This window comes from Diabrotica virgifera, chromosome 4 (genome assembly GCF_917563875.1).
Source record: "Diabrotica virgifera virgifera chromosome 4, PGI_DIABVI_V3a".
In the NCBI taxonomy this organism is placed as follows: Eukaryota; Metazoa; Arthropoda; class Insecta; order Coleoptera; family Chrysomelidae; genus Diabrotica; species Diabrotica virgifera.
The window spans coordinates 164,704,746-164,732,405 of NC_065446.1; the positions used below are offsets into that span (position 1 = coordinate 164,704,746).

Consider the following 27,660-nt stretch of genomic DNA (forward strand, 5'->3'; position numbering starts at 1 on the left):
CCCAAATATTAATGGGGACTTAATATGGTTCACTGATGGATCTAAAACTGCCCATGGTACTGGATCAGGAGTCTTTGGACAAACGTGCAACTGTAATAAATCTTACAGCCTAGGTCAACACACAACAGTGTTCCAGGCTGAAGTTTTTGCTTTGGTGGCCTGCATTGATGAACTAATTGATGAAGACCCTAAAGCTAAGAGAATCAACATTTACACAGATAGCCAATCGACTATTCTCGCTGTAAAGAACTCTCTCAAAATATCAAAACTGGTGAGAAACTGCAAAGATCTCCTTAATAACCTGACGAAAGACAATAAAGTGTCGAAGACGGTGAAGTACACCTTATACGGTGTATACACCCCTTCTCATGAAGGGGTGTATGGGAACGAACGAGCAGATATGTTAACGAAACAAGGTTCGAGAGAAACTTTTGAAGGCCCAGAACCTTTATGTTGTATCACTAAAGATGCTATAAAAACGAGGTTCAGAAATGGCTGATAAAGAATCATCAAAATAAATGGAGAACCACTCAAGGGCAAATCCAGACTAAAAAAATTATCAAGAATATTGATAAAAAACTCTCGAACAGTTTGATGAACCTCAATAAACGAGAGATCAAAACGATCACTGAAATGGTGACTGGACATTGCCGTTTAAGAAATCACCTATACAAGTTAGGTAAGATGAATAAACCATGGTGCAGAAAGTGCGAAATGGAAGAAGAGACTGCCATACACATACTATGCCATTGCAGTGTGCTAGGTGATGTAAGGCAGGACTTCACTGGTCAAATGAGGTTTGAACCAGAAGAGATCCTAAAACTACCAATAAGAAAACTGTTGGCCTTCGTTAAGGCCACAGGACTTAATAAAGTTTAAGAATAAGAACAGGGTTTGGTACAAAGGTCTTATGACCAAGTGCCAGAGACTAACGAGTCTCGCCTGAGTTAAGAAGAAGAAGAAGAAGAAGAAGAGACCCTGTAATTCAAAGAAATGCCTATTTTGTACTTCCAGAAAATCTTCTGCTATGTATGCTGCATGACACTCTCCCGCATATTAGAGAGCTCTTCGTCGCATTATCAATGCAAAAATTAAGGTCAATAATGATTCATCTAACATCCGACTTTTTATTATTCCACAAATTAATTTTGACGCAGATGACTATGTTGATCTTTTTGACTGGAAAACAATAAAATAACTTGCCCTCCATTACTTCAAGGTTTGAAAGTAGAGGATTTTGAAAAATATTATTTCCGGATCTTCTGAAAAAATCATTGAAATCGCTGCATTTCCCTGTCACACCCAATTTGTAGAGAGAATTGTGAAGCTCGTAACGGAAGCATCTTCATCGGTTATTGGGTCACAAAAAATAGACAATTTTATCAAGGTATGGTGGTACTCCACCCTCAGGAACATCCTAGGTTAGTTGGGGTAGTTACCCCCTATGATAGGGGTTGATGAAGTAAACACTACTCGCTGTATACGTATTTATTGACCAACTCTAAGTACAACAGTAAGGAGTTGGTGTGCTTAAGGTGTAACTATCTAATGATGTATCTGAACCACGAATACGAATTGATACAAGAATGATCCGCGATGCCTTTTCTGTATCTATAAATAAACTATGTAGAGTGTTATTGTTTGGAATGTTGACACAGTTTGGCCATGAAATATTAACAATAACAAATAGCTGACGAAGCGTTATTAGAACCTAGTGTACTTGTGCTGAGTAATCGGTGTCACCCAATTACTTAAAAAAAACAAACGTGATGTTTGTTTTCTAGGACATTTAAAAATTAAATGAATATGTCCTGCTCTTATTTTGGATGCTGATAATCCTATACAAAGGCAAAAATTGATTCGCGCAAAAATATGCCAAAATTCCAGTGCAAAAAAGACTACAAACAATAAAAACAATCAAAGGGGGATGGTAGGGAGCAGATAGAAGAATAAATGTGACATATTTCAAAAATATTTCAGTTGGATATAATTTTTTTTTTATAATAATCTTCTTCTTTTGGTGCCTATTCGTTTCGAATATTGGCGATCATTCTGGCTATAATTATTTTATTAATTGATGCTTTAAATATATTGGTTGTTGTTGTGAAGAGGTTCCTCAGGTTTTTTAACCATGATATTCTTCTTCTCCCAATTACTCGCTTTCCGAATACTTTACCTTGACGGATTACCTTCCTATAATAATAACATGTCCTTATTATTTAACTTTTAAATTAAAATCATAAGTTAGTATTTTTTATTTTTTTTATTTTTTCAACCTCCGGTAGAGGACAGAAGGTGAATTTTTTTTGAAAAATCGCAAATAAAGATTAGGTTTGTAATACCAATTGGCAACTCTTGCGCACTATTCCGAAACAGTTTTCGAAACTTCGATTTTTCGATAATATAGTGCCTATATTACAAAAATATTCGTTGCTCAGCGTCTTAACCATTCTCAATAAACAATAAATAAAACGGTTTTGAATACAGGGTGCACACAAAACAAGCAACAATTAATGCGATATTTAAAATGGCTCGAACAAAAACTTTAATTATTTTTCTTACTATTACCTACTAATTACCATTATTGAATTCATTTTATTTTCTCCCTTTAAAATTTTTCTTAATTTTTTTTAATTCAAAATTTTATAAACATCTTGCAGACGTTCGGATACAATTAGCATCTCTTTGTAAAGAGAATGAATCCGATTTTACTAAGTAACAAGACATTTAACAGAGTCACTACACATTACACTATAATTATTGATTGATAACTAGAAAAATAAAATAGTAGATTTAACAATCTCCAGCGGTTACATTCCAGAATTGCATAAACAATTAAGAAAGAAATGTCTTTGGCTCAAGTTTGTACAAACTTCGAGGAATTAATACACTTATATGCACAACTTCCTCAAGATATCTCACATATAATTGACTATCACGTTAATAGATTTTATTCCACATCCCTAAGTCGCTTAAAATGAAACCATGGCAATTTTCCTGCACATTTAGCTAAAATAGGAATGCGTATTAACTCTCTCTGTCCATGTGATAAATACTCTACTGCAGATGTAAATCATATAATCTTTAATTGTGAACTTAATAAATAACAAACGAAAGCGCTAATTGCTAGACTTCAGGAGCAGAATGTAAGTTTACCGCTGAATATTTCACACCTACTAAACTTCAACACCAAAACTATTAATGATATTATCATACAATTTCTTAAAGACTGTAAAATAAAAATTTAATATGACATCTTCAACTTTCAAATATCTGTGGCAAAAATTTTATCTAATGCCATCTTTGTGAACACACACACAAATAGACAAAGACATTACCTGTACATATATTTATCAATCAACGCGATAGCATTTAAGATAAATAGGTAAAAAAGCGGCTCCGGAGATGTATACCTACATAATATATTGTAGTGATCACTATATATCAATATCAATATAGTGTCAATCTCAGGGTTAAATTATAATATCAATTACTTACTTTCGTGGCTTCAAAATATTTCTCAGTGGATTCCTAATCGGGATAGATAAAAGAGAGTAAAATAATACACACATATGAATTTCAATTAGAAATTATAAAATCGTTTATTTTATCTAAATGGCATTCAATGCTTAATATTTCTTATATCTTATTTTTCTATCTTTATTTAATACAACATTTACAAGCATGGGAATCTTATTTCTTTTTGTCTCCAAAGGTATTTTATTTAAAATGAACTATTATGATTTATCAGTGATAAATTGATTTAGGTTTGATAAGAAATTTTTAATAATGATTGTGTGCCTCAATTTTCAATGTGGTATTTAATACATAAACCATACATTCATGTCATAACAAAATAGACTGACCTTTACTGATGATTTGACAATGTCTTCACACAAAACACGTTTCCTTCTATCTTGGGTTGCGATCAAACGACTCGTACCAGCTTCCCAGTAAAGCCTCTGCTCCTTTCTGAAAACTACGCCTCGTACCGCCCTCGTTCCTGCCTTCTTCTGATGCCGTGTTCTACCTTTTTCAAACACTTCAACAAAAACCGGGATACTCTAGACTCAAGGAGTTATATCTTATCTCGACTCGGCCTAACACTGATTCCACGATATCTTACTTTTTAAATTTCAACAACAAACTAACTATACCGGCGTTTCACCTTTTTGTACACTCTTCTCGAACACTGGACTTCGCCTTTCGATCGCTCAAAACCTTCTGCCACATATCTCTCATCCATTCTCCTACTTCCAAATTACCCCTTCCAGCATTCAAAAATCAACCAATCCCAAGCAACTTTCAATTATCCGTATTTATCAACACAACTTTCCTTTTTCTAAATATCTTAATGGATTTCAAGAAAAAATAATATTCCCCATTTCAATTTTACTTTCTACATTAATACAACATTTACAAATTTAATGACCCATTATCTTATTCATTAGAGTATTAGTTAGCGGTGGTTAATGACAAATCCTTCCGCGAACACTTTCTTTGTACACATCACTCTAATTGTTTATTTGAGTCGTATTGTTCCGAGGTTCGTAAACACTTCTCCGAATCACTCTCTTAAACGCTACCTATACATAATTTGTTTTATACAGGGTGTTCCAAATTTACATGCCCGTGGTCGAGAAAAATGAAAACCTTTATTTTAATTTGACTTTAATTTATAATTATAAACTTTTATTTCTTATATCAATTAGGAATATAACAATATGTTTTGCACTAAGAACTTATTATTCACACTGTATAAACTTATTTAATTAGGATTTGTTTTTCGAGACATAAATAATAATTTTGTAATTTTCCAAACGTAATGAAAATCGTAGAAAAATTATTTGCTAAATATTCGAATATTCCTTTTCTATAATGTTCCTTTCTATTTTTCACTTTGAAAATTACTCCATTTACTCACGGTTTTTGCCGAAAATTTCAAAGAAACTCTTTTATTGACGTAAAATTTGGCATACAGGTAGCTAACATGTCAAAGAAAGAAAGTGATATTGTGCTGATGTGTGCTTTTGCCCTGGAGTGTATTCCACCTCTTCTTGGTGGTTAAAAAATATGTTCAAAATAAGTCCGGAATTGGATAAACTTACTAATTCTAAGCAACTTTTGTTCTATAGAGTTTTTTCACTAAGTCAATAATTTTCGAGTTATTAGTGAGTGAATATGTTCATTTTTTAATAAAAAAAAACTACATTTTTAGACGGGTTTTCGCAGATAAACTCAAAAAGTATTTTTTCAATAAAATATATTTAACAAAAATATAGCCTATAAAAAATTTAAAGAAATGATATGAAGTCTATAGAACTAGTATAAGCAAAGTTGTAGCTAACGAAAATTAGGTTCTTATTCGTAAAATTTCAAATCAAATACTTCAACGTGAAATAACCAAAAAATGAAGCACAAGTGAAATCTTATGACAACCTTTTAAAAGGCTTTTTTTTGCTTTTTGTTTTTAAAAAGTTTCTATCATCAAAAGTAATACACTCAAAATAGAGTTAATCCCTTATTTTTAATAAAAAAAATTGTAAAAATTAGCTTGTAAAAATGCTCTAATTGGCATCTCAAATGAAATTAATCGTTACTTCTTCACAAGTTACTTTACTTATATTTATTATTTATATGATCTGTAAATTTAATTAGTTCAATGCTCGGATTTGAAAAAAATTGGTTTAAAGTAAAATGTTTTTTATTTAAAAAAATTCCTTTTTTTTAAATAACTTAAATTGTTAATGATACTAAAAATCTCAAGAAGAAAAAAAAATGTAGACTTTGCTTTTCTGAATATGTTGGATTTGTGTTTTAGTGTAAGACAAAAATTGGTTAAAATATGGCTGTTCAAAATTTGCATACACTCGTAATTAGTGACTCGTTCAAAACCGTTCAACTACAGCCTTTTCAAAAATAATCACTTTGAACGGATAAAATTTGCAGATAATATAATCAATTAAGTAACGTTACTTGTGGAGCGGTAACGATTAATTTCATTTGGGATGCTGATTAGGGGGCGATTTGCACGATTTTTTTACCAAAAAAGGGGAAAAAAGGGAAAAAACATTCTTTTAAACGTAACTTACTTTTGATGTTAGAAACTTTTTTAAGAAACAAAAATAAAGCATTTTTAAATGCTTTACAAAAGCTGTAATGAGTTTTCCCCAAAAAGTGCTTGATTTTTTGGTTAGTTCGCGCAGAAAGATTCGATTTGGAATTTGACGAATAATAAAGAACCTACTTTTAATTAGCTACAGTCTACAGACTTCATGTGTCCACCATTTTTCAATTGTTTATTAGCTATATATTTGCTAAGAATATTTTTTTCGATAAAATAAGTACTTACTTTTGGAGTTATTTGTGAAAAAACGTGGTTTTTTGTTGAAAATGAATTTATTCACTAGCAAATACCTCGAAAAGTATTGACTTGGTGAAAAAAAACAAAAGTTGCCTAGAATTAGTTTGTCAGTTTATCCAATTCTGAACTTAATTTGAACTTACCTATATTTTTCACTCTCAAGAAGGGATGAAACTCCCAGGGCAAAATCACACATCGGGAGAATATCGCTTTTTTAACATGTTAGCTAATATGTATGTGTGTGCCAAATTTCATGTCAATAAAAATTGTTCTTTAAAATATGGAAGTTTTGCAATATTTTACCGTGAGTGAATGGACTAAATACACAATAAATACTTTTATAATGATTATGGGAAATATTTGTTCCCCATTTTTTGGTATTGGTGTATGGGCAAAACTCATTGTTTTGAACAAATTAAATATTCTAGAACTACTTAAGTAGTTAACATTTTTCGCGTTCAAGTATATTAGAAAGTATGAATAAAACAACATAAATTTTTTGAAATTTTGTTAAGTAAAAAGTGTTTAAATTCAGTTACGGACACTCTACAAAAGGTACCTACCCTGGTGACAGCAACACGCCTATCCGTCATTCCTAGGAGGAATTTCGCCAATTATACGCATCGGTCTCAGTATTACGAAAAAGGACTTGGTATTTAGTTATTTTCTTCATAGAAATATGCAAGGCCGTTAACAATACAATTTAAATATAATGTGGATTATACAGGAGGCTCCAAAAATAATGGTACCTATATTAAAGTTATATTTTTTCTTATAAAACACGTTATATTTGAGGATATTTTTAATTGTCCTAAAAATAATTAACACTTTTATAATAGTTCGCTATATGTACATAAATACGATTTGTTTAATTTTCTCCAAAAATATAAGGTTTAAAGGATTTTGAACACCAGTCTGTCGTACGGCAAATTAACTTATCTTTAAAATTATATTGATATTTCCCTATATATTTTAGGTATATGGTATATTTATCTCTCTTAAGTTTTGAAATGCTTAAAGATTTCCTAATTTGTAAGCTTTAGCCATAATAATAATCAAGTATATCGTGGTTACGTACAACAGATCAATAAACTCAACAAACAGCTACGATATACCTAGCCAAGATACTAATCCATCAATAAAATCTAAATTTTTATTATTTAATCACACATGGGGTTTTATTATTTTAGTTGAATTTGGCCTACATGGCAATGGTAATGGAAAATATTTAAATTTTTAAATTTTCCTTTATTCCATTTAACTGTTTCCTATACCGAAATTCGATGGATGTTCAGTTTCAGTAAATAGATACCTATTTTACATTAAACATACTTTCGTACAAAACACTCATTTGCATCAAAGTAGCTTTTGAATTTATTGGTAAATTGTCAATTTGATATTTCTATCTAGCAAGTTACAGTAGTTATATCAAAAAACGATTTTTAAATATTAAAATGATCTTACTTTATTTATTATTAACTTTATTTTAATATAAACACTTAATTCATTGCCTCTTTGGATGTATTAAATTTACTTATTTATACTAAAACATAATAAGTATATGAAACACATTTCTGAGAACTGGTGTTTGGATCTTTGATTCTATTCAGAAAAAATTTTCCCAGCCCGAAATAGTGGATGTGTGAGTTATTCGTAAGGGGATTTTTCCACATTCTCTATTTCATTTGTTTGATAATAAGTATATCTACAATTATTATTTACAAGATATTTTCGACAATATAACACGCCCACTTTATATCAACTATCATCTCTACAATTCGATTTTCTATTTAACCTTTCAGAGTTAACGTGTGGATTATGAGTCCGTTTGTCGAATTTTTGAAGATTAATTACGGTCTCGGTCGTGGGTTGCTCGATAGCTTTAAGCAAGGGGGCACTTTATTCAGGGGATATGTGAGAGTTGTCTCTAGTGCATTTAGTCCTGATGTTATATTGAATTGTGAAGTGTGAGTCCGCACGTTATACAAGTTGTAACAAATCTTCAGGTAAGATCCAATTATAAAATATTTTATTTCTAGGGTAAATAAAAATATTTATGTGATTTATAATTATTGTGAGTGATATAGGTATTGATATTATTATGTGTTATGTATATTATGTGAATGATACAAACTTATTTTTTTACAGATTTTTTGAATATGAGTTTTGAAAAGCAACAAGCATATCTTGTGAAGCTACATGCGGAATTTCTCTCTGATCTGAGCCAGAAGTTGAACCTTATCCATGACGGAGTTTGAAAGAAGATTTTTGAAGAGATACAGGGCCACGTCGCCGACATGAAAAAAAATTAAGGAGCCAATCTCAGAAGTCTTGGATGTTCCACAAAGAGTGTATACTCAAACATTTCATTACATGTATAGTATAGGTATCTACCATGCAGCTCAAACATTTGTTTTTTATTAAGTCTGTGTTTAATATTTTAGAAATAGTAGTTTTGTATTTGTATAGTATGGGTTTTTGTGTTTTATAGTATCCAACATATTTTTGAAGTAAAGAGAATCCGATTGGCGTGGGCAGCGTTTGGAAAGTTAAGATGGATACTAAAAAGCACAAAGATACAACAGTACCTAAAAACCCGTGTATTTGACCAGTGCATCCTTCCTGTTCTGACGTATGGCTCAGAAACATGGACATTAACAAAGGCCAACATAAACAAAATTGAAATAACTCATAGAAAAATAGAAAGATCCATGTTGGGAATAAAACTACAAGACAAAAAATCAAACAAATTGATAAGAGAGAAAACAAAAGTAAAAATTTGTAACTGAACATAAACCAGGGTTAATGGAGATTTGCGGGCCACAATGAGGGACAGGAAGATAAAAGATGGAATGCTGAAATAGAAAACTGGAAAAGCGCAGCCAAGGACAGACGGAAATGGAAAGATTTGAGGAAAGCCTATGTACAAAGTTGGATAGAAATGGGCTAAAGAAGAAGAAGAGTACCCAAAATGTGAAAAAGATATATCTGTTAACTTTTATTTTTATAGCAAGAATTTATATACAAATACTAAATTTTTGTGCAAATGTTTTTTTTTGTTTATTATATATGTGACCACCACATATATGTATGTATATTTTTACCACCCCCACCCGTCTAGATTGGCCTGGGGTGACATACTACCCTTCTACTCTGCACTCTTTGCCATCTGAACGTCGAAAATAGGCTATTTCGTTTGTACTGCATTAGTACTGGATTGTACCGCCCTTATTTTATTTGTACTACCCCTACCCTTCTACATTTAAAACAGGGGAGGGTTAGTGCTAGGAGTAAGGACACAAAATCAGCCAAACCTTGCACGTAGTAATACCGCGGATGTAAAATTTGGTGGTAAATTCGTCAAAAATGTAACGAATTACATTTTGAAACTGAAAAACAGGCTTGAAAGCCACTCTCCACTCTCCACGGGGATGGAAACTTACCCCCTCGGATGAATTTCTGAGTAGTTTTACGCTACCAATTTAAAATGGTACATCTAATCGTTGAACACAACTTTCGATCAGAAATTAGATCCCGAAATGCACTTTTCAACTTCGTTGTTCAACTTCAACCCTTTTGTATTCCCACTGGGGGTAAAAACCACCTTCTAATCAGAGAATTTACAGTGTCCATTTCTACGGTCTCCCAAGTGGGGTCGAGCATAGTATAAGCAATTTGTGGCCAATTTGTGCTATTTGTGCTTCAGCGTCCCAGAATTTGTGCCGCCTTCCTTCACCCTATTTAAGAAAATTTGGGGGCTAGCGAAAAGTTCGAAAAAGGCTAATTGCGCTAAAAAGGCGACTCTCTTTGGACTCTGTTTCTCTCCGACATTAATTTTCGATCCTCTTTTTATTTTTCTTCTTAAAAGTTGGTTCTTTGAAATTTTGGAGAGGTGGTGAGATGGAGAATGGATAGATGGAGATGGAGCGATGGAAAGATGGAGTGATGAAAGTGTGCAAATGGATAATGGGGAAGTGCTGAGATGCAGATGGTGTCACGGAAAGATGTAGTGATGGGAAGGTGGAGGTAGATGAATCACCCCATCTCCATCTCTCCACCTCCCCATCTGCATCTCACCACCTACCCATCATGCATCTCTCCATCTTTCCTTCACTCCATCTCTACCTCTCCAACACTACATCTCCATCCCTCCATTTCTCCATGTCCATCTCACCTACTCCCTCCCATCATCCGTCTCCATCTCACCACATCCCCATAAGGTATCTCCACCTTTCCAACTCTCCATCTCCATCTCTATCTCTTCATCACACCATCTACACCTTTCCATCTCTCCATCTCCATCACTCCATGTCCATCACTCCATGTCCATCACTCCATGTCCACCTCTCCATCTCTCCATGTCCATCTCACCACTCCCCCTCCCATCACCCGTCTCCATTTCAAGGCTGTATTTTCTTTTGTACTTGAGATGCTGTATTTGAGATGTTGCATTGTCGTATATATTAATGATTTTTGTATCTCGGTTATCAACCCTATTCTTGCTAGGCAGGGATTACTCAAATTTCTAGGAAGTCAAATGCCTCCTCGTAATTTACAATAGCTATCCAGAATGTGATATGTGATATTGGAATATGATGGGGTACCATCATCCAGTGGCGGAACCGAACATTTTATACCAATCAACAGAAATTAATTAGCATTAAAATATGCGGCCAATATGGGCCCTGTATTCCTTTTGCTTCCCGCGATAAACCTATGGCTATGCTAGCAGCTTTGTCGTAAAGTTAGCGTAACCATTGCTTCTCGGAAACCGCTACAGCGATAATTTTTTTTTTTTTTTCGTAATAAACTATCAATAAAATAGCAATAAATTATAGTTTTGGGTCTAAATTTGGCTTTATAAATTAGCAATAAATATTATTTGTTTGCGTTCTTTCATATATTACAGACGATACGTGCTGAAAGCAATCATATAGCAGTGAATCTGATTGCAAAATCAACTGTACCATGCAAATGGCCATTAGTTATTAACGCATTAAGCTAAATAAAAAAATTCCCATTCATTATTTTAATCACCATATCATTTATAATTATTTGAACTTATCTAATAGTTTGTGCTACAACAATATATCACCTACCTATATTTTTTATTGTTTGCAGGAAGAAAATATTAGAGAAACTGAAGAAAACAATAATAGTACTCGTAAACGTATACATAATTTAATTCAACCCCGAAAACAAATTCTAACCAATCTTACTTTCCTAATAATATTTACAATATATTTTATTTTGGCAACATATTATTATGTACAAAATAATCGTAAGTAGATACTATTCAATTACTATTTAATTATTGTATGTTATAGTTTACATTGGAAATGTAATCGTATACGGGTACGTGCGCGCATAGTAGCTCCAAATTATGTGAGTATAGGCATAGGCCCTTCATATTTCTGATTTTTTTTAATCAATTGGAATTCTCCGATCACGTGTCTCTCGACCTTATCTTGAGAACGAATGTAGTATATCATTAGTTAGCACAAAATTGAAAACTAATAATTGGGATGCGAATAATTTATGGTCCAATTCGCAGTTTTGGCTTTGTTTTTAGTTCGACCAAAGTAAAGCGATAAACTACCCCAGATAATTGAAATAATATTGAAAAATAATGTTTCAACCAATTACGATGGTTATCGTCTACTCTAGACTAGCTCAATCTTCTAGGTTGTTAGTTTACCTTGTCTTAATCAAAAATATGAACAGTGAAAATTTAGAATGGAGCAAATAAAACAATAATTTAACTAATAGTGTTTATTTTTCGTAAAAGACATAATTAAGTAATGTACTCAAAGATATACAAAACCTTGCCAAAATCTAACAGATCAGACTATACTTATTTGACAGGCGGCTCTTGGTATCTGTCTGCGGATTCTTCGTGTCTGTCTGGTGTTTCTGCACTGGCTCTGGGGTCGTGGATGTTCTGGCCACCAGACCTAAAGCTGTTGGTTGTTCGTTGGGTGTTTCTTTTGCAGGATATCGCTGCATCGCCGACGAAATTGGGGGCTCCAGCTTGAGGAACTCCTCCCACGGAGTGAAGGGTTGTTCAGTTGTTTGGTAGTTTATCCAGAAAACCCAAATAAGAACGTCTGTTGTAAAAATGGTAAACACTGGGTTCTATCTCTTACATCTTAATACCTATGTAAGTATGTTAGATTGTGCAGAAAACAATTGACTTCGGTCCAAGAATGGGATGTGGTTATCTTTAGTGGTGAATTTCAATTCTCTTTTGGGGATACATGATAGTAGGGCTAGAGTCAGAAGACGATGTTTTAAAAGACGAAATCGACAGTTTTTTTATCGAACCACACGTGAACCTGTAACCCTTATCAAAGTTTATTGGCTAACTCAGCCTGGCGTAGGTCCTGTGCTGTGCAAAAATAAATCACTTTTCCAAGGATCTAAGAGAGGTTAATCAATAAAATTCAAAAATAACTTCACATATTCGTTTATTGACCCAGGTAAATTAATCACATACGCATTATTGCTATTTTAAGATAAAAAGAAAAGAAATTGATGATTATTAATAAAGCAAATTAATTGTCAATGAAACTAATTTTTCAGTAGCACTTTGCTAACTCTTGACTACAAGAGGGCTACTTATCAGCGTTGCGTCCAGCGAGGGATCTCCGCTGCCGTTCCCAGATCTTGGAGGGACTTCAGCTCCACGTATCCTCTGTTGGTTGGAGGTGTTCGGATGCATGCCCTATTGCAGTTTCGTCGGCACCGCCGCGCCGGTGTGGAACGGGGCGGCTAAATTGTTCTTGTTACATACAGCATAGGAATAGACTCTCCCCAGCGACTAAGAAAAAAACAGTGCGTTTTACTATGGGTAGGGGAGAGTCGGCTATTGGTGCGCACCTAAGGCAAATTCAGGATATTTCACAAACTTGAAACATTTCAGTTTCCAAATTTTTTGAAGATATACTTCAAAGGCTTAGGTATATTGGTAGGGATCGCATTTAATGAATGATTGAACAGTAAAAGAGTGAGAGGCGAAATTTCCAATTAGTGTAATGCGCACAATTGCCGATAACTGTGCGCAATAATAGAACTTTTAAATGACCTTCGTAAATGTAAGCTTATTGAACATAAATATTAAAGGAACAAACAAATATACGAAAAAAGAAGAAAAAACGAAGTTACAGATATTTTTTAAAAAATGTAAGTATTGCAGAAGTCACAAATATATCCCTCTGGACTATTCTGTCGTATACACATGGCATGAGACTATTTACAATATATCGAACACTTACACCATACCTCGTCTTTTTTGCTACCATCACCACAATACACAGAAGTCATTTTGATCTGGCACGAGATCGTCCAATTCATCATCATGGCACAGTTCACTTTCTGAAATAACTTCGGAGCTGTTGTGTTCAAAAATTTTCCTTTTTATACCTTTTTTCAATTTCGTGGTTTTCTCTTTGCTCCTTTCTCTACTTTGACGGTTGTTTAACGCTTGTTGACGTTTTATGACGCAGTCACAAAACGTAAAAAAATGCCTTTATATATCTTGCCGGCTAATGGTGCGCAGTGCGCACCATTAGACCACGTTACACTTCCCCGCATAACACAAAATTTGATAAAAACAAAAAAGAATCGAGCAAAACTAACTATACCAGTGTTTAAAATGGTAGATAAATAAAGGATATAAGTACTATTTAAACTATATTTCTGGCAAGAAAAAAAGTTATCGCTTATTTTCTCAGACACACAAACAATATCATACCACGCGTAAACATGTAAACGATAACTACCAACTGGTAAAGTATATCCCGACGTTCGTTTGTGTCGGATATTAATGGCAGTTGCTAGGAGATTAGAAACATTGATGCACACAATTACCCGACGCGCACCATTAGCCGACTCTCCCCTATATGAGCTTAAGAAATCCACGTTTGGCAAGGAGACCCAGTTCGCGTATAAGTAGACCGTCCTACTAAAGTCAAACGGTCGTAACTAATACGTGCTAATACCACTGAACATAATTTCCTTGCCCAACAAAGATACACAAAGGTAAAAATTGTAATTGAAAACTGAATAAAAATTATTGATAGTAATAAGCGTAAAAAATATAAAGATAATAATAAAAAAAATCTTAAGCATTTCTAAGCATCTTTTGTATTATAATAATTTCATAGGTTCAAATGATTTGAAGTCTTATTCGGAAGAGAACAACTTATACAAAGGCACTCGTTTTAAGTAGTTAACATATTGGAGAAAAACTAGTACTGACGAATATATTTGATGCTCGCTAATTACAATAAATAACTCGGGTTTTAGAAAATTATTATTTGAAGTACGTTAAAGGAATAGGACAGGAGCTAGAACAATTGAAGTGCTGAACTTAATTTTTCAATAGCCAATGGGAATTTAATTTGAAAGGAAAGACTACGGAATGAAGTGTAAACTAAAACGAAAAGGCTTGGAACGAAAATTAACTCAAATGTCAAAGAAACAAAATGAAGAGAAGATCTATATATGAGAAGTAAAAAACAAAGGAAGACAATAGGAGAAATTATAGAAAGGAGATGGAACATTTTAACGTTACAAACCCCAAACCGCATTATTGTGGTAATGGTGTTTAATGCCATCTCTTATGATTCAAGGTCACCTCTAATCTTCGCCAGAAGGAACATGATAGCTCAGCGATACGTAGAAAAAATTTTGGAAACTTATCTCTTACCCTGCCTTCAAACACTCTAATATCCAATTTTTCAGCAGGATATCAGTAGGTGACTTTCAGCAGGATATCAGTAGGCGACTTTCAGCAGGATATCAGTAGGTGACAGCAGGATACCGCGAGAGTCACTATAGACTTCTTTGAGCAGGCTGATTTATTTCTTTTACTTTACATTCTAAGTATTCATATTTATTATATCCTAATAATTTCAACCAAATCGCATATTTGTTTTAGCACCTGGCTGGGAATATTTTGGGTACACTACTTGCACAGGATATGGTTTTCTTGTAATTATATATGCTTTCACCATATATGGATATTTAAAGTTCTATCTGTTAAGAACATCTACTTATTTATTAATTAAAAATGATATTTTGAAGTCAACATTCTTCAAATTGAATAAAGCTATTAAAAATAATGCAGAATCATCTGTGATATTAAGGTAAACGTTTTTGTAGAACTAATTTTGTAGAATTAATGCAGGCTCATTCATTACTATAGTCCGTCTAGAAAGTATCCGGAAAAAAGAAAGCAGAATTATAATTTTACGGTATTTATTTCTATCACTTGAAATATAAAATTTCAACAAATAATTCATTTCATGTACTTATACAACCTTCATTTAAATCTAAACACTTAACTAAACGTCCATGTACACCCGAAACTAGGTCAAGGCCATAATTTACGGTAATGGTGTTCCAGGCCTGTAAAACTGGCCGAATCAAACCTTCCTTATCTCGTGGAGCTGCTCGTTCCACTTCAATCTTTATCAGTCCCCATATGTTTTCAATGGGGCTAAGATCTGGAGATGCGCTGGCCACGGAATTGTTGCCAATTCGTGTTCTTGCATCCAAGCTTGAGTATAAGCAGAAGTATGACATCTTGCATTAGCTTGCTGAAAACGCCACCCCTTTGGATATAAAACATGAGCCGTTTCAAGAAGAAAACCATTTAGGATGTCAAAATATTTCGCACTATCAACAGTACCATTAACTATACAGAGAGGTGTAGCACCACAATGAGATATTGCTCCCCAAACCATTATTTTAGTGGGAAATTTGGAAATTTGAACGGTAATATTTTTTCTTGATAGGACTTTTAGATGATTTGCACCAAGCTGGAAATAACTTTCATCAGATATCAAGACATTATTAAAATTATCTTCTCGAAAACGTTGACAAAAATATATTCTTCGTTGCCTTTGCAGAGGTGTCATTGTAGCCTTGGTTTTTCAGTGACATGCGGACAGTTTCGGGGCACACTTATATTCTTCGTTGATTTCAAAATCTGTTCGCTAATTTTCGAAACCCTAGGCCCGGATTTTGTCGTCCTAAAGCCACTAAAGCATTTAAATTGTTCCCGTGAATCTTACGCGGTCTACCCGAAACTGGTCTATGTCTCATATCTATGCCATTTTTTATCCTCTTTATTGTCTCATACACTGCACTTTTTCGGAGTTCAGTCAATTGCATTAATTTTTTAACGTTTCGGACACCCTTTCTATACAAATATTCCACCACTTTTCTTTTTTCTACTTGCGACATTATTTCACAAATCTTAAGGGCCGGTTGTTCGAACGCTAATCAACATTGATCACTATCAAATACTTAATTATTGTCACAACTGTCAATGTCAACTTTGGTTGGATTGCCGAAAACATAATTATTGATGACAATTATGAAATTATTTAATCAATTATGTTAATAATTGTTATGTTCATTGACTAACTAATCTCATAATTATAATTAACTATGTTTTCAGCAACCCAACCAAAGTTGACATTGACAGTTGAGACAGTAATTAAATATTTGATAGTGATTAATGTTGATTAGCGTTCGAACAACCGGCCCTAAGTCTGTTTACAAACAACAATATTTGACAGATGGTGTTGTCATGCGATTTTGTCCATAACCTACTATCGCACAACCTACTTGATGCATTACTTTTGTCTTAAAATGTTACAAAAAGGAAATATATTAAAATTAGGAAAAATATAAAATTCCGTATACTTTCTAGACGGACTATATAATGAGCTATGCTTGTGTAATATACGACATGTAATATATAGAGAGGTTCAAAATTATGGAACAAATTAATTTTTCGATAATAGACCAGTTGTGAAATGTCAAAAGTGTTATGTCAAAAAATCATAATCTAAAAATAAAAATCGACCTGCCTCGAAAAATTTAATTTATTCCATAATTTTGAACCTCTCTGTATATTATGTAGTATAACTTCCCGTGTGTGATAAGCAAAGAAATAAAAACACAATTATTATTGTGTATTGTAATGAACTAGTATGGCATCATAGTTAATTATGTATTAAGGGGCTATCCTAGTGTAAAAGTACGAAATTCATATACTTTTTTGGGAATTTCTAAAATAAAAAGTACTATATCAATTGTTTTGAAAAGGGCCTAGCCGGGTAAGATGATGAAAAGTGCCCCCAACTCGATTCGAATTCTATATAGGTCACCGCTTAGCATATATAGTGAAACTAACTTTCTGAAATTTTTAGCCCCCTTGGTGGTCATGTGACCCACCTAGAGCCTAATTAGGGTTTTTATGTTTTTATTTTTATCTCCGCCGCATCGAGAACTAGCGAGAAACTTTAAATAAAAAAGTGGTAAGCTTTAAAAAGTTGTATCCGAAATTTTTTTTTTAATTTTTGGCGAGAAATTTAAATTTTAGAACGATTTTAAAATTTTAAATGAGTATAAAAAAATTACTAGGACATTCGTTTTCACGAAAAAAATATATATATTTTTTTTTATTTATTTAAACAATATAAATACACCTAATCTACAAGATTAATCAGTATTTTTTCTTTAACCTAATTTCCCTAAAAAATGTTTGTAAACTAGATGTCACCTGGTCCATCCTAGCTTTTTTTTACATGAAATGTCCACTTCTTTGTTGTGGCTACACAGCACAGCACTGACTCTGCTTTTCACTAATTGCTCACGTATTTGTTGTGGCTACAATACAATGCACAACACTAACTAAGCCCGGCACAACTTCACACATTACACGAGCTCGAACGGTTTAGTCCTCTTGAGCCTTCGAATCTGGGGTTCGTTGACAAGAAGCTGAAGTGCTTCATGGTTGGGATGCTTATGGAGCCTGTCTTCATGTCTCCTGGCGACTTTCTTGATTTCATTTGGAATAGATTCGATTTTAAGATCTCTACGCAAATCGTCGTTCCGAACATACCAAGGAGCACATACAATATTCCTTAATATTCGGTTCTGGAGCGTTTCTAAATTTCGGTAATTACTTTTTTTGGTACAGCCCCATAATTGTAGGCCATAGGTCCACACCGGTTTCAATATCTGTTTGTAAATTAGTACTTTGTTCTGGATGGAAAGTTGAGAGTACCTACCTATTAGCCAATACATATTTTTGTACTTTATCTTCATCTGTTCAGTTTTCTTTTTAACGTGCTCCTTCCATTTTAGTTTGACGTCGAGATTTAAACCCAGGTATTTCGCTGTTTTTTTATTAGGAACAACGTTGTTGTTTAGGATAATTGGAAGATTATTGATTTTCTTGTTAGTGAAGTTAATATGAACTGACTTCTGTTCATTAAACTTTATACGCCATTTTTTGGACCAGCCTTCTATACCATTAATTGCATTTTGTAAGTTAATCGTAGATTCCTCTATAGTTGCTCCTATTGTCATGACTGCTGTATCATCAGCAAATGTGGCCAGTTGGATGTTTTCCCTCTCCGGAATGTCAGATGTGTACAAAAGGTATAGTATTGGTCCAAGAACGCTACCTTGTGGAACCCCTGCATTTATTTGCTTTAACTCAGAGTACTCGTTTTCCATTTTAAATCTAAATGTTCGCTGGTGTAGGTATGACTTCAATATTTCAACGAGTTGCATAGGAAATATTTTCTTTAGCTTCATTAACAGACCGTCGTGCCATACTTTGTCAAATGCTTTTGCGATATCCAGGAATACTGCCGAACAAATTTTGTCCCCTTCCAGTGCTTTTTCTATTTCAGTTACTATTCGATGGATCTGGTCAATTGTGGAGTGTTTATCACGAAATCCAAATTGATGAGTTGGAATAATATTTTTTTGTTCAATTATATGGTTCATTCTTCGTAGTAGTAATTTTTCAAACACCTTTGAGATTATGGATAGTAAGGAGATTGGCCTGTATGATGTTAATTCATGGTTATCTTGTCCTACTTTTGGTATCATTATAACCTCTGCAGTTTTCCAAAGAATGGGAACATATCTAAGCCTAAAGGATGCATTTATTAGTGTAGTAAGCTTTACTATGGCTTTTCTAGGTAATTTTTTTAGTATCTCACCATTGATCAGGTCAAACCCAGGCGCTTTTTTTGTATTGATGTTTTTGATTAATTTTTGAACTTCTTTTGTAGTAGTCAGTTGTATGTTAACAGAATAAAAAGCTACTGGTTCATCGTCTACATGAGTTTCCCCAGGGTTTGGCTGAAATATGTTTTCTAAATAATCAGCGAACGCATCCACTTTCTCTTTGGGATTTCTTGCCCATGTTCTGTTTTCTTTTCGTAGAGGAGGTACATGCTGAACTGGCTTATTTATCTTTTTGGCTGCCTTCCAAAGGGAGTAATCGGTGCATTCATCATCAGTTAGTTCTCTCAGGTACTTATTGATTGATTCGTTTTTAATTTTCGAGATTTCCCTTTGCAGCTGTTGTGTGAGCCTATTAAGCTTATTTTTATTTTCTTTAATTCGAGTTCTTTGCCATATCTTCCGAGCCTTTCTTTTTTTCCTGTATCAAGTCTCTAATTTCTTTGGGGTAATTGTTTCCTACTGTTTTTCTTTGGATTATAGGTGTGTTGTTCCACGCTGCCTGCTGGATGTTTATCATAAATAGATCGGTTTCTTGTTCCAATTGTTCTGTCGTTTGAATAAATCCACTGAACTCAATTTTCTCATTAATTTCTGATTGGAAGTTTACCCAGTCCGTAAACTTATTGGTCAACGCGGGTTTCATTTCAGTGGTAACAATTTGCTCACTAATTGTTAGTAGAATTGGAGAGTGGTCAGATATAAGCTCCTCTACATCCTCTACTTTTATAAAATTTGTTGCTACACCTCTGGATATGAAAAAATCTAGGAGGTCTGGGATTCTGTTTGCATCACTTGGCCAGTAAGTGGGTTTCCCAGTAGAGTGCCATCTACAATTGTGTCCGGTCACAACATGCTGCAATTCTTTACCTTTAGGTGTTGAGAGTCTGGAGCCCCAACAGGTATTTTTTGCATTAAAGTCTGCGCCAATTATGTATTTTTCACCCAAGGTTGACAAGAAGTTAGCATTAGGGAATCCATCGACCTGTCAAAGTTAAATCACGTGATCTTTGGTTGGCACACAAAACTGTTCTTAACCTAAACTCAATGTAATTATTGATTTTTCTTATTTGTTTTTTGTCGTTATTTTGAGGTAGTATAGTATTTAAAGACATTCATTAGATTAATTATTTTATAAACTTTACGTTTTTGGTGATTTTAAGTGCTGACAACATGCCTGTGACTTGTATAGTAGTGAACTGTGGAAGTCCAACTGATCGGGATAATGTTAATTTTAATTTGTTTTTTGTCCTGATTTTGAGCTTAATATAGTATTTAAAGACATTCATTAGATTAATTATTTTATAAACTTTACGTTTTTGGCGATTTTGAGTGCTGACAATATGCCTGTGACTTGTATAGTAGTGAACTGTGGAAGTCCAACTGATCAGAATAATGTTAATTTTAATTTGTTTTTTTGTCGTGATTTTGAGCTTAATATAGTATTTAAAGACATTCATTAGATTAATTATTTTATAAACTTTACGTTTTTGGTGATTTTGAGTGCTGACAACATGCCTGTGACTTGTATTGAACTGTGGAAGTCCAACTGATCAGAATAATGTCAATTTTAATTTGTTTTTTCTCATGATTTTGAGCTTAATATAGTATTTAGACATTCATTAGATTGATTATTTTATAAACTTTTCGATTTTGGTGATTTTAAGTTCTGAAAACATGCCTGTAACTTGTATAGTAGTGAACTGTGGAAGTCAAGCTGATCGGATGTTAATTTTTTTCGTGTTCCCTTTGTAGGGCTTTTCATTCAGAGTCATTTGTTTTGAGCTTCTGTCATATGTCGTATAATCCGTGTATAGTAATATTATACACGGATTATACAACATCTAACAGAAGCTCGAAACAAATGACAATCGATGAAAAGCTCTATAGAAACTCATTTGTTTCCTCGCCTAACTAAATTATCAAAAAACAGGAGGCACTCATGCTATGAATTATGGTCTTTATTAATATTATTACAATTATGTATATGTGACACTAACGTAACTAGTGACATTAATTTTAGGCCAATGTGACAAAGTTTATTAATACTAAATTTTAACATTTATCCCCTATTTTGTTAAAACAATATTATTTTATTTTTCATTCTATTCAAAATAAATGCAGTTTTGACAGGGAATTTGTTTTGTTATTTATTTATTCCATATAGACCTGGATGCCGCGTACCAAAAAAAAGTTGATTAATAGCAAGCTGAAAATTTATTAATAGCTTAACGGTGTCTATTCGGACAAACTTTGATGTATGGGAGCACTGGAACAGGTTAAAAATTTATAACGTCAGACTACGAAAATGTTTATGTATTTTGTCAGATAAAACTTCCAATTGATTTGCTACCAATTCATTAAACTCTCATGCAAAAACCAGACTGGTGAAAAAATCACCAACTGGGCATTTTAATGAGTAGAACATGAAGACCATGGCAAACGACAGGAATCATGTTGGTTAGTAATAGCAGTCTGATTTTTGCATGAGAATTTAATGAAAGGGTAACAGATCAATTGGATGTTCTGTCCGACAAAATGTATGGGACGTTTTCGTAATCTGATGTTCCAAATCTGAGTTTCCAAACTGTTTCACAATTAAAACTACTCCTGTTCCAGTGTCACAATACATCAAAGTTTGTCCGACTGGACATCGTTAAGCTATTAACAAACTTTCAGCTTGATATTAATCAATTTTTTTGGCATGCGGGATCCAGACCTAATAGGTTTGTTCGTAGTACAACACAAACGATCAGCAACCTCTGCGAACCATCAGACACATGAGCAGTTAACAGTTAGCGTTGTGCAGTTAACAGTTAGCATTCATAGACTACGAATGCACATGTGTCTAATGGTTGGCAAGAGTTGCTGATCGTTCTACGAACAAACCTATCAGTAAGCACAAGTTTGTGATATCCATGGGTAGTAACTAACAGAAAGAGGCAGGATTCGATTTTTAAAACATTTATTTTAGAGTCAAAACATAGTCATACCTTAAACGATAAATGTATATTATCATTACAAGTTGATACTAATTACAAAAATAAATACACATTTAAAAGACCAATACATAATTACTCATGATGAAGAAGTACATTATAATTAAAAATGAATAGCCATTTTCTATATCGCTGCAACACAATGCCAAAACCGTCTTATATTTCAGTTCGTTTAGTGAGCGCAACAAGCACTCTGACAGAACAGTTTCAAAACTCATTAGTTTTTCATCAGAGAATGCATATGTTGCTATCTCCAAACCATGTAGCTGTAACATATGTACATGCATTTGGTTCTTCTTCATCTGTCGTGCCCTGGGCATACTCAGCTAAAAATAGGATTGCTGCAATATGGCTGCAGGCTTCACTATTACCGGCCATATGCATACAATGTGCATTTGCTATGTCATCAGAACTGGCTATCACCCCACCCAAGTATTTAGTCGTTTAGCATTAGCTTTTTGGAAATGCTTCACCTAAAAAAAATATTTTATTTTTTTGGAAATTCTTCAACTACAAAAATTTATTTTTATTAGAGTATTTGCGTTCTTTACAATGATTGAGAATATTTTATTTAAAATCAGACATTCATATAATATAATTTTAGAACAATCATGACAGTATCAGACAGCATGACAGAATTATGGAGTTCGCAGTTTACAGATTAGGAAGACAATATGTCTGGTTTCATACAGATATATAAACGTAAATAAATCTAATATTTAGAACCAATTTATCCAAAAGACACTAATACTGTTATCCATATATTTCTTAATGGTCAATAAATAAAATAAAGGCATACCTTTCCAACAATAATATGGAAATCAGGAAATCATTAACAATTTTTACTCCAACGTTCAAAACAAATTTAGCTGTAAAATATTTATGTGCCTGAAGGCTTTTGTATGCTTTCTTTCATCTGCTGCTTAGAGTAGCAACTGTGAGACTCCACCAAATATGTATAAATATCTATAATAGTAACTTGATGGACTGCACTTTACTGTAAAATCCAATTCTGACTGAATTGCCTATGGATCTAAATCCCCAATTATTTTCAGCTTCAATAAATATCTAAAACAATAAAAGAAATAATGTTATTGCTTGCAAAATTCATCATTATTGATAAATATCGGGGCAAAATGAACAGTAAATAAAAATTGTTTCGCCTACCTTTCTCGCAACATCTGGAGTTTCCAATAATGATTTCCTTAAATAATCACTTTGCATTGTGGTAAAGTTTATAAAGTTAACAAAAACAGGAAACGAAATCCAAATGAATCCAAAATAGACAAAATACGACGATAAACAATGAAAAATCATTGAAAAATAGATACAAACATAACCTCTTTGTTAGTTTGTGTGCCAACCAGAGGTCACGTGGTTTGGATTGACTAATAGTCTTCTCTTTTGAGGTTATGTCTAGGAAGGAAATATGCAGCTGCAATGTTAAGTGTGTATTTCTTAGTTTTAACACTGATAGAGGCACATTGTATTTCTTCGGTTTCAATTTTTTCACGTTCCCAGTAAAGAATACTATTTTTAACAGCGACAGCAGCTCCGCCTCTGGCTGAATTTTGTGGATGTATGGCATGATAGATTTGATAACCTTGCAGCTTAATAAATGATTGTCTAGTTAGATGTGTTTCTGCAATTAGGCATATGTCTATTTTTCGTGTTTGTAGGGTTACTAATAACTCTTGCTGGTGTTGTAAGAGTCCATTTGTATTCCATTGGAGTCTAAGACATTCGTTTTCACGAAAAAAATATATAACGTGTATTTTTGCATAATATTTCACCCTGAATATTTTCAAATTTTGAAAATTGGTGAAACGCACCTTTAAAAATAAAAAACCGCATTTTTTTATACAATTTTATACATATTTTTCAAAAAACGTAATACCGTCACTAGAATAGGTAAAATAATTGGGGTTTGCTTAATAAAATTTTTTTGTAATGCCATCCATTTAAAAGATACAGGGCGTTGAAGAAAACAAGATTTTACACATTTTTTACGATTTTGCCGAAACTACAGGCATCATTGTAATAAAATTTGGCGGATTTTAAGAGGTAGTTGTTGTGCATTTTTTGACATACAATTAAGAATTTTATATTTATCATTGGCGCGCATACGGGTAATGGTCTGAACTTTTTAAATAAAAAAAATAAAACATCTTAACCCTTACAAAGTATTCGAACTTCTATTAGTAGTTTCTACATCTACAAAAACTCGTACATCCATTATAAAAACTAATTCGAATACTTTGGAAGCGTTAAGATATTTTATTTTTTGCAGCAAAACGGCGCCTTGAATGAAAAAATGAGAAGATAGTTTTTTTTATCGCAAATTGAATGAGGAATTCAAAAATGATTGTTAATTTGAAATATGTCAGTGGCATACTATCTTTTTTCTTTGAAAAGTTCAGATCATTACCCCTAAGCGCGCCAATGATGAATATCAAATCCTTAATTGTATGTTAAAACATGCATAATAACTACCTCTTAAAACTCGCCAAGTCTTATTACAATTTTTCCAGTAGTTACGGCAAAATCCTAAAAAATGTGTAAAATTTTGTTTTCTTCAACGCCCTGTATTTATAAAAAATTTTATTAAGAAAACCCCAATTATTTTTCAGTTTTTTACCTACTCCAGTGACGGTGTTACCTTTTTGAAAAATATGTATAAAATTGTATCAAAAAACGAAAAAAAAAAACCGAAAAAATGCGGTTTTTGTTTTTACAGGTGCGTTTCACCAATTTAAAAAATTTGAAAAAATTCAGGGTGAAACATTATGCAAAAATACACGTTATATTTTTTTTCGTGAAAACGAATGTCTTAGTTATTTTTTTATACTTATTTAAAATTTTAAAATCGTTCTAAAATTTAAATTTCCCGCCAAAAATTAAAAAAAATTTCGCACAGAACTTTTTAAATTTTAGAAATTTTTTATAAAGTTTTTCGCTAGTTCTCGATGCGGCTGAGATAAAAAATAAAAACATAAAAAACCTAATTAGGCTCTAGGTGGGTCACATGACCACCTAGGGATCTAAAAATTTCAGAAAGTTAATTTCACTATATGTATATGCTAAACGGTACGCTAAACGGTATGCTATATGGAATTCGAATCGAGTTGGGGGCACTTTTCATCATCTTAGGCGGCTAGGCCCTTTGTATAAGCATTAATTATAAAAAAAGTACATGTAAAACAATTTTCAAACAACAAAGTTATTATTGAAACAAGTAATTGGACTTCGTAAATCCTAGGTTTTCACCCAAAGTAATCGAAAGTAGAACTGGAAGACGATATTTGAATTTTACGTGTAACTTTGCGTGGATTGATATACGAATTTACTAATGTTGAGTCATTCTTACTAAACTTTGACATTTGTCACCTCATTTGTGATTCTACCCGGTATAATGGCAGAGGAGTTACATTGGCGGTCCTACGGACCGACGGAAAGATTGCCCAGGTCAAATATCTCACCTTAGTACCATCCTTGGATTATCAGCTTTTATTTGACACCTCATTTGTCATTCTACCTAGTATAATGACGGAGAAGTTATATTCGCGGTCGTACGGACCGACGGAAAGACAGCCTGGGTCAAATATCTCACCTTTAGTACCATCCTTGGATTATAAGCTTTCATTTGACACCTCATTTATCATTCAAGCTGGTATAACGATGGAGGAGTTATATTCGCGGTCGGAGGGACCGACGTACAGACCGCCTAAGTTAAATATCTCACCTTTAGTACCATCCTTGGATTATCAGCTTTCATTTGACACCTCATTTGTCATTCTACCTTGTATAATGACGGAGGAGTTATATTCGCGGTCGGAGGGACCGACGCACAGACCGCCTAGGTCAAATACCTTACCTTTAGTACAATCCTAGGATTATCAGCTTTCATTTGACACCTCATTTGTCATTCTACCTGGTATAATGACGGAGAAGTTATATTCGCGGTCGTACGGACCGACGCACAGACCGCCTAGGTCAAATATCTCACCTTTAGTACCATCCTTGGATTATAAGCTTTCATTTGACACCTCATTTGTCATTCTACCTGGTATAATGATTGAGGAGTTATATTCGCGGTCGTACAGATCGACCGACAGACCGCCAAGGTCAAATATCTCACCTTTAGTACCATCCTTGGATTATCAGCTTTCATTTGACACCTCATTTGTCATTCTAGCTGCTATATTGCCGGAGGAGTTGTGGTTACGGACAGACGGACAGACGGACGTGGATAATACAAAGATTTCACATTTTTTCAAAATGGGTGAAAACAATATAAGTTATTTCCTATACCATCAACTAGGGGTTTTTTGATCGGATAAAAAATGTCAATTTGGCGGTTTTTGAAACTGAAAATGTTTTATCTAATTAAAAAAAAATTCAACACTTCGTCATTTTTTCAAATGTTAATATTTTTCAAAAATCCTAGTTGATGGTATAGGAAATAACATATTTCAATAATCATTTTAAAATTTTATAAAAATGTATAGGTACGACGATACGCAATTTCGCCTCTTATTAGAGGCATCATTAGAGAGGCATAGGTCTGATTTTTTCTGCCTTCAGTGAAAACGGTCCACGAGCTAGTCAGAGAAAAGCAAATCTATGCCTTTCTGATGATGCTTCTAATTAGAGGCGAAAATTGTCGATTTAGAGTGCTGGTTTGCGCTCTCTGAATTAAGTGAAAATTAAGACAGTTTTGCCTTCGCATGGTATACATTTTTGTTTTCTATTAGTATTAGTCCTATCGAGTAACTAGGTACATTTTCCGTTGGAATTTACCAAGCTGTGCAGATTTGTGATTTGCTGAATAGCTGAATCACAGCTTGTTTACCAAGCTGTGATTTGCAAATTTTAGAATTCCCTCTTGTCTTCATTGCAGCATCCATCTGGCTTGCAATTTTTAGAAGCCATTTAAGTGTTACCAGGGCAGAGTATGGTGCTGATAGAAAAGGCATTCAGGCATCAAATATCCAAAATAAAATATTTTCAGGTTATAATAATGAAAATACCTTCTCCAACGCAATAAAAACTTATACTGAAATGATGGCATCTCCTGAGGTAAAATATTCCGGAAGTAAAATGAGCCTCCGTTCGGATCTCCAGGTGAGGACTATCTTAGGGGCGGAATGTGACGTTTCATCGCCTCCGGTTCATCGCCGCCGGTTCATCGCCAGTCCATTTCATCGCCGTCCGTTTCATCGCCGTCCGTTTCATCGC

The 27,660-nt window shown here is 33.6% G+C and overlaps 1 protein-coding gene and 1 long non-coding RNA gene across 2 annotated transcripts in view; one reads left to right on the forward strand and one right to left on the reverse strand.

The window, feature by feature from the left end:
• The window catches only part of LOC114332328 (sodium/nucleoside cotransporter 2), a 100,663-nt gene that overhangs the window by 4,012 nt on the left and 68,991 nt on the right, over positions 1–27,660 (forward strand). Inside the window, exons 2-3 of the mRNA XM_028282114.2 lie at positions 11,486–11,645; positions 15,306–15,513. Coding sequence (XP_028137915.2) covers positions 11,486–11,645; positions 15,306–15,513 — 368 coding nt within the window. The remainder of the gene's footprint in view (positions 1–11,485; positions 11,646–15,305; positions 15,514–27,660) is intronic.
• Positions 22,372–23,827, reverse strand: LOC126883994 (uncharacterized). The gene is made up of 3 exons (XR_007697796.1): positions 23,590–23,827; positions 23,222–23,490; positions 22,372–22,895 (listed from the first exon to the last, which is right to left on the reverse strand). It is a non-coding gene; the product is annotated as an uncharacterized LOC126883994 (long non-coding RNA).